We start from the raw sequence: 14,134 nt of genomic DNA on the forward strand, positions 1-14,134 counted from the left end.
CGAAGTTGAAAAGTAAAGGTGATAGTGCATTATTATTATTATTATTATTATTATTATTATTATTATTATTATTATTATTAGTGTTTATTATTAATTGTCATCATTGAGTGTAATTAGTTACCACTGCCACCGTGTATTTATCCATTTGCAGTGTGAATAAATACATACATGTAGAGATATGGGCCATGTTGTATGTGTTCATTATTGTTTTAATTGGTTAATTTATGACGCTCTTTCAACTGCTATGGTTTATAAAGCATCTGAATGAGAGGAAGGTGATAATGCCAGCGAGGAATGCTGCCCACTGTCAAAACATAGGAGCCTTCGTTTTGTGTTCTTAAAAAATTGACGATAATAGGCCACAAAGAAGAATGACGTATATCTGAACAGATATTTAATTCCGGATATATGTTCGTGCAAACTTTTTGTCTTGTTTTGGCCAATACTACTTACTGTGGAAGTATGCCATAATTTTGTTCATATAGTCTGTATATACAGAGTGTCCCAAATTGATGTATAGGCCTACACTCTTTGAAATACTGGGTGTTCATTTCAAAGTGTGTCATGACGTCACAGTTGTTGGGTCACCGATTTGAAGCGAGTTTCAGTTTATATTGTGAATTTTATTAGTAACAACAATGTAATTTATTCGTCACACAATAATTCCTTTCTACAATTCACCTTAACCGCTCTCGTCAACAATTGGATTTTCACTCAACACAGTATTCGTTATAGCACTCCACCGACGACAATGACAATTTACTTGGACTAGTACGAACAACAATGAACTGTTAATCTTAACTAATATTTACAAAGCACTATTTACAAATCAGAACTATCAGTTCTCAGTTCACAGTTCTTCTAGCTCAGTCACTCGAGTTCACAGTATCTCGAACCACAGACCTTCAGAGACAGTCCACTGTACTCGAACTCAGGTCCCTCCAACTGCGGTCCACTGCACTCGAACTCAGGTCCCTCCAACTGCGGTCCACTGCACTCGAACTCAGGCCTTCGGATGCTGATACAGTTGGGGACGCACACTCGAGTCGAACTCCGGTACACAAGACTGGCTTGCTTGCTCTGGCTTGCTCACTGACTGGCTGACTAATCAACTGAAAACTGCTGTCGTTCCTTCGCGACCGTAATTTATAACCACAGCGACGTAGCCTCGAAAGTTCGAATTCGCGAGTCTTCCACTTCGACGGATTTCTCGGCCTCTCTAGGCAAGCAGAAGATGCGCGCGCAAACTCCCTCGCCACGTAGGCCCTTTTCCCTTACTTCTCTCCGCCGCGCGCCATCCCAAAGTGCTCCGTGAAGCCCGCGTCGGCTCACGCGCGGTCTGCTCTCTTGCGGGACGCTGGTCGTGAGTTCGAATCTCACGTCGCTGTCACAATATGTTAGAGAAGTTGCCTATTATTTAAGGCGTTCTTCAATCTGAACTTGAGAATGTGTACGGTATAACTTGAACGTCATAGCAACAGATGGCGGTCTGTACGGTCTGTGTGCTACCATAACCTCTTTCGAACTGTGTTTTGCGCCGGCAAGTCGTACGCAGGGTATTTGTTATCATCGGTTGCGTATGGTAACATTCCACAACACAAATCAAATGCTCCGTGTCCATGTTGACCGTCGAAGTTAATGTCAACAAATACGTAAGTAATCGTCTTAACCCTCTCCCCATATCTCGACAGTACGTATTTCCAAACAGTTCACATTCCTGCCACTACCGGCGTTACCGTACGTATCGGCACGTACTCTTCAGAATGAACGCCGTACTTGCTAGCCAACTTCTCTGCCTCTTAGATTATACACCTGAGCTGCGGAAGTGTAGGAAGATTGAATTCTCTAGGCTCATCAGCTAGCCACATGACGGCATGCAGCGAGCCAAGACACATTTTGAACTGAACACCCAATACTATTTCACACCAAAGAAGAAAGATAGAAATACGAGGAAGCTGATATTGTGCAGAAATGTATTTCTTTATTCGCTTGATTTTTGTAATAATACTAATTAAAAGTTTAAAAAAAATATTTTATTTATTTATTCATTTATTTACTGAATTATGTACTTACTCATTTATTTAGCCAATAATTATTTATTTATTTTATAGTCTTCATTATATACTTAATGACTTTATTTACTCAATATTTGTTTATTTATTTGTTTGTATGTATATTTATTTACTTATTTATTAATGATGTCCGATTTCACATGGAATTTCACATATGCATGCCAAGTTTCATTATTTTAGTTGCATTCACTTAGGAGATAGACCTATCTTATTTCTAGCAAGTTAAATAGTAAAAATAAAATGTAAATAAATAATGAAATAAATGAATAATAAATAAAGAAATAAATAAACTCTGAATTGCCGTAAAATCACTTTAAATATTATAATAGATATTCACAGATAAACCACACATGTTGGGCCAATTATACAGTGTTCACAGATTTGATAAGAAACGTAAAAAATTTTATGCTCGACCATGCCGAAATGTAGTAATTATACACCTGGTAGCAGTCCTTTAATGGACCTCATTAAAGTACACCTACTCATTAAAGGTCAGGTCTTTCTGCCAATGACGACTCAGGTTACAACTGTTCAGCCAATGACAGGTCAGCTTTGTACCGTTATAAAACCGCAAGTATCGATTATTCTCGGATATGCAATCGAAAGAGAATTAGCGAAAAGTCACGGAGGCTGGAAATCCAACTGTCGCAGAAGGTTATGTTCTGTTACTATAATAATTAGCGTTAATTGTAAATAATATTCAAATAAATTCAATTTGTCATCTCGTTTTTCAATGTTGAATTCAATAATCAAAGTTATAATATTATAATATTATCAAGTTTAACGGGACTACGTCAAGGTCAATGACATTATTGTTCCTCGGAAAAAATCAATACTTTCGCGTCTGCGCACATCTCACAATTCACGACCTAGAACAAGGTCACTTCCGATCTTGTCAGTTACAAATAAAATGTATAGGCCTACATCTGAATACCGGTAATTTCAAGTTAGAAATATGGTCGAGCATAAAAAGTCGTATGAAACTCGCCTATAATGGTAATTAAGAAGCTCGTACGAAAATTATGAAACTCGCTTGCGCTCGTTTCATAAATATCCATACTCGATTCTTAATTACTATCATTATAGGCTCGTTGCATAATGTACTAATATATTACAGTTATATGAACATTAGTAATAGTCAGACATGTTTCGGAGATGCTTCTCCATCCTCAGTCTCCTTTAAGCCAAGCAACAACGCGGTCGATAACCTGAACCAGCCGTCGTGGTAGAGTCACTGAAGATGGAGAAGCATCTCCGAAACATGTCTGACTTTTACTAATTTTTTAATAATTATATTATATTTATTAGTGTTCATATAACTGCAATATATGATTTTTTACGTTTCTTATTATAATAGATATTCTAAATATGATAACCGTCCACACCTGTGGAGTAACGGTAGCACGTCTCACCGCGAAATCAGGTAGCCCGGGTTCGAATCCCGGTCTGGACAAGTTACCTAGTTGAGGTTTTTCCGGGGTTTTCCCTCAACCCAATATGAGCAAATGTTGGGTAACATTCGGTGCTGTACCCAGGACTCATTTCACAGGCATTATCTCCTTCATTCCATTCAGACGCTAAATAACCTGAAATGTTGATATAGCCTCGTAAAGTATGTATGTATTTATTTACACTGCAAGTGGGCAAGCACCCGGTGGCAGTGGTATATACAATATTAACAATACACAGTTAAAATGATAAGCAATACACAATAAAATTTACAATAGCCTACATAATAAAATTTACAGCACATATACAATTTTATACACAATACAATAAGAATACACAATACAATTTAACACAATAATAATTAAACATAAAATAAAACACCTAATTTTACAACACAACCTACATAATTATGTATAGGTCCTACATAATTTTCAATAGTCTTTCACTTTACTCTCATCTCATTCCCTGTAGTGGCACTATGACGCATTTCACTGACACTTTAGCACACATTTCACTGACACTATAGAACACATTTCATTGACGCTATAAATTATCACTGATCGGAACTGTTCACTGCACTGTAAAACCATAACTTCACTGACTCACCTCGCTTCACTGATACAATAGTTCAAATAAGTCAAATAATTGCATTCTTATGCATACTTATAAACAGAACTACATTTAAACTAAACATTTCTAGTGTAAGGCCCTCTTACACGCTATTTTTAAATAATTTACAATTCAAACCAAGGAAGTAAACTCGTCAGGCTAGATAAATACATGCCACCTTAAAAAATTAAGTGTTGAATGTCACCTTAATTTTAATTTTCACTTTATACACAACTCTTTAAATTATTCTTGAATCTCCTTAAGGAAGGACAGCCCTCAAAGACCGCTGCAGGTAGGTCATTCCAATCATTTATAGTGACCCACTAAAGAAATATATAATAACCACTTACATAGAATAAACTGAATTTCTAATTTGGAACAAAGATATTGTGATGAAATCTTCACTACAGTGTTTCACAAAGAATCGTAAATTTCTTTATTAATTTTTAAAAAGAAAAGAAAATGGCCGAATTTTGTCAAAACTCAGTATTTTTAATATCTTTTATTGTGTGCAGGTATTACTTGGCATTGTACGTCGCCATCAACGCATTTTTTGTGGCGATTCCGTGCCTACTGTGGAATGAGGCATTCTGGGCGTCCTTCTGGGGTGTGTACATGTTTCGGACTGTCCTGGTTTATAACTGCACGTGGTCCGTCAATAGTTTCGCTCATCTCTATGGCAACCGTCCCTACAACAGGTAATGATACTCACCCCCACAAGTACTTAGATTTGACTTGTGCGCTGGTTTAAATCACAGTCAGAAAATTCTGTTAGTTACTGTTACCAATGTAATCCGAATGCTTACAAAACTGTCTTTCTTAATACACTGTTCCGTATTTAAGAGTAACAATCACATCAATGTTTCAGAGGGTTACGAATACTTTCTTCAGCAGTTTTAATCACGGGAGTATACATTTTAATATACAAGATGTACTGAGTGGTCCACAACTTATGTTACAGAAAAATTTGGAAGATTGGGGATCATCAGTGTGGTTTTAGGCGTAATAGATCGACTATTGATCAGAATTTTTTTGTATTCGACAGATATTGGAGAAAAAATGGGAGTATAAGGGTACAGTACATCAGTTATTCATAGATTTCAAAAAGGCATATGACTCGGTTAAGAGAGATGTTTTATATAATATTCTTATTGAATTTGGTATTCCCAAGAAACTAGTTCGATTAATTAAAATGTGTCTTAGTGAAACTTACAGCAGAGTCCGTATAGCCCAGTTTCTGTCTGATGCTTTTCCAATTCACTGCGGGCTAAAGCAGGGAGATGCACTATCAACCTTTACTTTTTAACTTCGCTCTAGAATATGCCATTAGGAAAGTTCAGGATAAGAGACAGGGTTTGGAGTTGAATGGGTTACATCAGCTTCCTGTCTATGCGGATGACGTGAATTTGCTAGGAGAAAATCAACAAACGATTAGGGAAAACGCGGAAATTCTAGTTGAAGCAAGTAATTCGATAGGGTTTGAAGTAAATCCCGAAAAGACAAAGTATATGATTATGTCTCTTGACCAGAGCATTGTACGAAATGAAAATATAAGAATTGTAAGTCTGTCCTTCGAAGAGGTGAAAAAAAATTCAAATATCTTGGAGCAACAGTAACAAATATAAATGACACTCGGGAGGAAATTAAACGCAGAATAAATATGGGAAATGCGTGTTATTATTCGGTTGACAAGCTTTTGTCGTCTAGTCTTCTGTCAAAAATCTGAAAGTTAGAATTCATAAAACAGTTATATTACCGGTTGTTCTGTATGGTTGTGAAACTTGGACTCTCACTTTGAGAGAGGAACATAGGTTAAGGGTGTTTGAGAATAAGGTTCTTAGGAAAATATTTGGGGCTAAGAGGGATGAAGTTACAGGAGAATGGAGAAAGTTAAACAACGCAGAGCTACAAGCATTGTATTCTTCACCTGGCATAATTAGGAACATAAAATCCAGACGTTTGAGATGGCCAGGACATGTAGCACGTATGGGCGAACCCAGAAATGCATATAGAGTGTTAGTTGGGAGGCCGGAGGGAAAAAGACCTTTGGGGAGGCCGAGACGTAGGTGGGAAGATAATATTAAAATGGATTTGAGGGAGGTGGGATATGATGGTAGAGACTGGATTAATCTTGCTCAGGATTGGGACCAATGGCGGGCTTATGTGAGGGCGGCAATGAACCTCCGGGTTCCTTAAAAGCCAGTAAGTAAGTATAGGCTACTAAAACCAACATTTATCAGTAAGCAATGTGTGTCCTATCTTGTACTGGTACGACATTAGATCTGTTTTAGTGTTGAGTAGACATTCATAGAAGGGCCAGGAACAGCATATAGTACTCTGCGTTATAGAAACAATTCAAAATGACACCCCTTCGTTCTATACCAGTGGTGGGCAAAATGAACGCAACCCACAAGACAGGATTTAAATGGCAACTACAGGGACATGATTTTATTCTTACTAACATTTCTAATATTAACTTGCCTATACCTCTGGATCAACGCCGTTTGCTACCCCTTTCCACGACTGGAGTTCGATGAAAGTGGCGTAATATTCAAACAAATCACTTTACTAGGTATAGGAGGGACGAAAAGTAGTTCATCCATTTACGTAAACTAGAAAATATTGCGCTTTTGAGTTTGATCATTTTCATTAGGTTTTTTTTTTTATCAAAATACAGTGCAGTATTAACAATGAGTGTTTTTACTCACGAACTGAGTTATCCATGTGGACGTATTCATTATACAGTGTATATTATACAGTCTACAGCACATTAGCGTACAATACAGAGAATGAAGTTAAATTGAAAAATAATCATAATATAGATATTTAAACACATTTTTTTTTAAATGGTGACGGTTCATTTCGATACAGGCTTCAGTTCTAATGTGCATATTATCGAAATATAGACTATTGTACCTAATCCCAATTACCAGTTTCGTTCTTCGTAGGCCTACTAGTAACTCATGTTGAAATAATTCTGTATCTACTCTGTAAAAGAGTACCTTACGTACTGTAAATTCAATCTTCACTTCTGCCTGATCCGAAAAGATGCTATCTACTGTCCGTCCAAGTGGTTATGTCGCAGCGTCGTAGAAAGGGAGGAAATCACGTGACATTTAATTACTTAACGAGGCCCTTTTATTTAAGTTATTTTAAACAGTCCTATAATATTACGTAGACGTCCAATTCCTAACAGAAATTAATGCTCTCAGAAAAGAGCTAAGACAGCCCAGCCACTAGCTGGCGAATAAAAGCTGGTAAGGGAAACCGGGATACGACGTAGGCAAATGGACGACACAACCTGTGCGAAAATGGTTCAATATTGAAAGCTCTTTCGTCACTGGAAAACGCGAACATATTTTTGGTACATACTGTTTACTATGACCGTAAGGCTACTATGACTGTATGTGCGGTCTCGGATCTGTGTGGAGGACGGTTGTACTTCGTTAGTAGAAAGGGTGGGAGTGAAGTACATTAAAAAACTCAGGTACAATAAAAATTGAAGTAAAAATAAAATGATGTCCCTGTACATACTGTGGGAAGGGTTGCACTCTACAGTGCAGTGACGGATTTTCAGACAGTTGCGCCACCACACTTCTACCTACCATATGTAATTAGAATAGTCCATTCACGTGATATTTAATAAATAATTTTTCAAAGCAATTTCTTCGAAATTGGGATTTATATCTGTGCATGCTATTTTCAGTTGCGCAAGGAGATGAGCATCGCTTAAGCGGGAACTCTGACTGGACTTTATAAATTTAATTTTAGAAAACAGCTGCTCGCACTGGTAGGTTGATGAATACATACCGGCATTTCCCATAACTATGGTCCTGGAACACAACTATGGTCCACTATACAACCATTCAAAGATCATTGTAGAAGTAACATAGACCGTTCGTAGATAGCTGCAGTAACTTGATTTCAAACTACAGTACAGCAAGAATATAGATAAACGAGGTACTACGCTATGGAGTACAAAATTTGAATAGTTGTATCGTGGACAATAGTTATGTTCCAGGACCATATTTATGGGAAATAACGGTACTCATTTTTTTAAGCAGACTGTCTAAGCAGTGGATATGTAGTACTGGACATCTTTTAAACAATTTTAGCCCCCAGTAGACCTTCACATTCTGCTTTCAAGAAGCCATCATTCTGCAAATCCAGTAGGCCTACCTCTAACTGCAATTCTGGGATATTTTCAATTTAAACATGAAAAGGAGTGGCAAAAATATTGAAATCTTTCTCCATCCTCTGAAAATCACTGAATCTGTGTTCTTTGAACTCGTATAACAGGTGATTTATTTTAAGAACTAGCCGTACCCGTGCGCTCCGCTGCACCCGTTAGAAATAAATATAAAGTAATTACATAATTAAAATAGGCCGTTTGATCCAGGGAACATTCGTGTTTCATACAAGGATAAATCGTTTAATATGTTACTTAATTTAAATTGCATCCAAATAATTAAAATGCGAACATTTTGGTCCAGAGACACTCATTTGGTGCAATGACAATCCCTTTAACCTGTTTCTTAATTTTTATTACATGCAACCATAGTTTAATGAAGATTGACATCATTTAGATTTAATGTGTATATTTTATTTTACTTATTATAGGTTTCCATTGAATTATGGTAATAACTTAATTTTAACCCTTGTTTTCTACGTATTCAGTAAATGGCGCTTGGCCCACTATGGTTGTGAACCCTTCAAATAACTTAAATTACATTATATTATATTATATTATATTATATTATATTATATTATATTATATTATATTATATTATATTATATTATATTATATTATATTATATTATATTATATTATATTATATTATATTATATCAGAAGTTACTGTAATAACATTATAGCATTATGTCCATATAGAGAAACTACACTTTCCAATGGTGAAATAATAATTAATTATACAAATTGGTTAATTTAGCTTCCGATATTACTTCATACAAACACAGAAACATTCTCTGTAGGCTATCTTTCATAGCTTTCGATTGTTGCTGTCCAAGGCCCCTTATAGACGCAGTCGTATGTTTTTTAATTCATTACACGGCCTTAGATGGCAGTTATTTTAATTTAAAACTCATTTATCTAATTAAATATCACTCCTATCAAAATTTTTCAAGGAATAAAACTTATCGCAAATTATTTTTAATGAAACATTTGTTATGTAACATTTTTCACAAAAATCAATAATAAGCGAGATATTTCGATTTATTTAATTCAGGCCGCCTTATAACCCCCTTTCAAATAATGTATTTTGAATGCCATATAGCCTAAAATCTAAGTTAGAACGAACTTAATTTATATTCCAATTTTAATCGAAATCCGTTCCGCCATTATCGCGTGAAAAGGTAACAAACATACAGACAGACAAACAAAAATTTGAAAAAAGCGATTTTCGGTTTCAGGGTGGTTAATTATATATGTTAGGACCAATTATTTTTGGAAAATCGAAAATTACCAGAAAAATTTCGGCTACAGATTTATTATTAGTATAGATGTACACATTTAAGTTCGCGTCCTGAATATTTGTAACTAATCCTAAACATGAGAAATGAAAGAACCGCCTTTCTTGTAAGTGTGATATCCTCTCGATTCATATGATTGTGCAGAAGACATTGTATCACTAATGAAGATCCGAAGTACAGCAATCCAGTATAATCCGCCACGTACACGCGCAGTATTTGCATGGAGTGGGGGAAGGGGAAGGTAGGAGGTAAGTTTGATGCTTCGCTGAGATCTGACGTCACTGCGGCAATGGCACAGGAATGCCCGCCATTGTTCTATACAATACTGAAATCGCCGAAGCAATGACTTTCGCAATCGTTCAAAGATACCGGGTGTAGTACGAATGATGTTACAGGCTGAAACAATATGTGTCGACATGATCTAACAGTGTGGCATAGCCTACACGAGTGAGTAAGTAAGTATATGATTACGTTTGAGCTATCTTTACATTTTAAGCATGTTTTCTTCCGAAACAACGCCAATACTTGTCTAAAAGGTCGTATTACACATGACACTTGAAAACTCGCCCGCCATTGGTCTCTATCCTGAGCAAGATTAATCCAGTCTCTACCATCATATCCCACCTCCCTCAAATCCATTTTAATATTATCTTCCCATCTACGTCTCAGCCTCCCCAAAGGTCTTTTTCCCTCCAGCCTCCCAACTAACACTCTATATGCATTCTGGATTCGCCCATACGTGCTACATGCCCCGCCCATCTCAAACGTCTGGATTTAATGTTCCTAATTATGTCAGGTGAAGAATACAATACGTGCAGTTCTGTGTTGTGGAACTTTCTCCATTCTCCTGTAACTTCATCCCTTTTAGCCCCAAATATTTTCCTAAGCACCTTATTCTCAAACACCCTTAACCTATGTTCCTCTCTCAAAGTGAGAGTCCAAGTTTCACAACCATAAAGAATAACCGGTAATATAACTGGTTTATAAATTCTAACTTTCAGATTTTTTGGCAGCAGACTGGATGATAAAAGCTTCTCAACCGAATAATAACAGGCATTTCCCATATTTATTCCGTGTTTAATTTCCTCCCGAGTATCATTTATATTTGTTACTGTTGCTCCAAGATATTTGAACTTCCCCACCTCTTCAAAAGATAAATTTCCTATTTTTATATTTCCATTTCGTACAATATTCTGGTGACGAGACATAATCATATACTTTGTCTTTTCGGAATTTACTTCCAAACCTATCGCTTTACTTGCTTCAAGTAAAATTCTCGTGTTTTCCTAATCGTTTGTGGATTTTCTCCTAACATATTCACGTCATCCGCATAGACAAGCAGCTGATGTAACCCGTTCAATTCCAATCCCTCTCTGTTATCCTGGACTTTCCTAATGGCATATTCTAGAGCAAAGTTAAAAAGTAAAGGTGATAGTGCATCTCCTTGATTTAGCCCACATTGAATTGGAAACGCATCTGACAGAAACTGACCTATACGAACTCTGCTGTACGTTTCACTGAGACACATTTTAATTAATCCTACAAAAATCAATATTTGAAGAATTTAATTTAATCGCAACAGTTTGAGAAAGAAATGTGTTTTTACGTGATTGCAGGGAGATCCAGCCCCTAGAAAACGAATTCGTCTCGCTAATCACGTACGGAGAAGGTTGGCACAACTTTCACCACATGTTCCCTTATGATTACCGAGCATCAGAGTTCGGAAGAAGGCACGATCTGGGCACCAGGACCATCGAGTGGTTGAAAAGACACGGCTACGCCTATGACCTCAGAGAGACTCCACAGCATTTGGTTGACAAATGGGTTAGAAAATTCGGAGACGGTACTCCTACCGCACGGAAAGAACTTCAGACAATCCAATACCACGAGTCAAATGATGATGAGTGCACAAAAGATGAGAGATTTGCTTCAAGGAGGCAAGAGGAATCAGCAACTGCATGAATTTCTGAGATATAAGATGCTATTGTATAAATTAAGTATTACTCTTAATAAAATTAAAATTAAGTTATCCTATTTTCTTACAACTCTTTCGTTGTGACAACCAATTCCTTTAGGATTACGTGTAGCATTTATACAGGGACATCATTTTATTTTTACTTCAATTTTTATTGTACCTGAGTTTTTGAATGTACTTCACTCCCACCCCCTCTACTAGTAAACTTCCAACCGTCCTCCACACAGAACTAAGGCCGCGTATGCAGTAGGCTACTGAGTTAGTGAGTATAGTACGTTCCAGAAATGTGTGCGTTTTCCAGTGACGAAAGAGCTTTCAATATTGAATCATATTTTCGCACAGGTACTGTCGTCCGTTTGCCTACGTCGTATCCCAGTTCCTCCCACTTGCTTCTGTTCGCCCCTTTGTAAAGTCTAGTAGCTGGGCTGTCTTAGCTCTTTTCTGGAAACATTAATTTCTGTTAGGAATTGAACGTCTACGTAATATTATACAACTGTTTAAAATAACTTGAATAAAAGGGCCTCGTTAAGTAATTAACTGTCACGTGATCCCCCCCTTCTACGACCCTGCGACAAAACCAATTGATCGGACAGTAAATAACATTTCTGAGTAATTTTATCTTTTCGGATCGGGCAGAAGTGAAGATTAAATTTACAGTACGTAAGGTACTCTTTTATAGAGTAGGTACAGAATTATTTCAACATGAGTTACTAGTACGAAGGACGAAACTGGTAATTGGAATTAGGTACAATAGTCTATAGTGCGATAATATGCACAAAAGAACTTAAGCCTGTATCGAAATGAACGACCATTTTTAAAAAATGTGTTTAAATATCCATATTATGATTATTTTAAAATTTAACTTCATTCTCTTTATTGTAAGCTAATGTGCTGTAGACAGTATAATATACACTGCATAATGAATACGTTCACATGGACAGCTCAGTTCGTGAGTAAAAACACTCATTGTTAATACTGTACTGTATTTTGATTAAACAAAAACCTAATGAAAATTATCAAACTCAAAATTGTGATATTTCCTAGTTCACATAAATGTACGAACTACTTTTCTTCCCTCCTATACCTAGTAAAGTGATTTGTATTTTACGCCAGTATCATCGAACTCCAGTCTTGGAAGGGGGAGCAAGCGGTGTTTCCGGTTCTAGACCTTTAATCCAAAGATATAGCCAGGTTAGTATTAAAAATGTTAGTAAAAATAAAATGATGTCCTTGTACATGCTCCCTTACGTCGAATTCTGATACACCGATCTTATTTGCCATTTGGACAAATGAGTCACCTAGAATCAAACTGCACTTCACCCAAAAAGCTCATTTGTCAGGAAAAACGAAAAACTAGTGTAAGACTCCACATGGTGATTTTACTACTAAAGCTAAGGCAGATAATTTCCAGTTTGACTCTAAACGAACAGTTTATCATATTGCCTGCAAAATTATGCACCTTAATCCCACATTTCATAATTTGCAGAAAGTGCAGTTTGATTCTAGGTAACTCAAATAAAATCATACTTTGATTGTGTGTGAGGTAGATTACACCAACAATTAAATCTGATAGATTTAAAATATAGACTTGATACACTACACCAGTGATGTCAATTGATGCCCATAGGAGCAAGCGCGCGCTTTAGAGCCCAGGAGAGACTGAGCGCTTCACAGCGGAAAGGAAAGACACAGACGAAAGAGGTGGTATATGCCGCTTGGTCGAGCTATATTCAGGGATGGCCAGCACTGATTCAATGGATAAAAGGAAGAGATCTTATTAAAACTGTATCCATGTTAATTTTTAGATTTGCCTGAGAAGTATAAGTGCATTATAAGAATGTAAGTTTTAATTTTAATGCTCATCTTTCACAAGCTTGATTTTTTTTATTCAAAAGAAATATTTTCTCAACTTTTCAGGTATAGTTAGGCGTATTTATTTAGTAGCCTTATAAAATGTTTTCGTAAATCTAATATACCGTATATACGTATTACTGAAGATAGTGTATTGAAAATTTGGAAAATATTCGCATGGAAATTGTTTGTAAGGAAATGAATTAACAAAGCAACTACTGTTACATCATAAGCAAAAGATACGTGGCCATGTGTTGTAAAAATGTCAGCTCTATAGCTTCAGCAGATTTCGAGAAAATAATTTAATATTCTGATGATAGGAAGTTGCTCACAAATATCACCTTAAAAGCATAATGCGATAAGAGTTTTGTTATGTAATATTAGTTACACTTAAAACAGATACAGTACCTAGGTAACTTTGCTTTGTACTGTAATATTCTTTGATTAGTTTATTGGTTACTTTTGTAAGGCTAAATATACCATCAATATAAATTCCAACTTATCATGTCATACTCAATCTCTTTCTTTGGAATATCACTTTCTTTATGAATGATATGTTTCATTCACTTAGTACAGTATAGTTGTTGGTACTATGGAATTTATGTGAATATTCTTTCTAACTCTTTATTATGTAATTAACGTTTAAAACACAACTGCAATATCAAGAAGTTGGTGTAAATACTTTTATTT

The 14,134-nt window shown here is 36.2% G+C and overlaps 1 protein-coding gene across 2 annotated transcripts in view; it reads left to right on the forward strand.

The window, feature by feature from the left end:
- Nucleotides 1–11,636, forward strand: part of LOC138714695 (acyl-CoA Delta(11) desaturase-like) — a 30,581-nt gene extending 18,945 nt beyond the window's left edge. Inside the window, exons 4-5 of one of the 2 annotated variants that reach the window (XM_069846759.1) lie at nucleotides 4,646–4,828; nucleotides 11,235–11,636. In XM_069846759.1, the coding sequence (XP_069702860.1) occupies nucleotides 4,646–4,828; nucleotides 11,235–11,580 (529 nt within the window). In that variant the 3' untranslated portion in view covers nucleotides 11,581–11,636. The remainder of the gene's footprint in view (nucleotides 1–4,645; nucleotides 4,829–11,234) is intronic. The other variant, XM_069846758.1, reaches the window with a different exon arrangement.
- The last annotated feature ends 2,498 nt before the right edge of the window (nucleotides 11,637–14,134 follow it).

Source organism: Periplaneta americana, chromosome 15, assembly GCF_040183065.1.
Source record: "Periplaneta americana isolate PAMFEO1 chromosome 15, P.americana_PAMFEO1_priV1, whole genome shotgun sequence".
NCBI lineage: Eukaryota > Metazoa > Arthropoda > Insecta > Blattodea > Blattidae > Periplaneta > Periplaneta americana.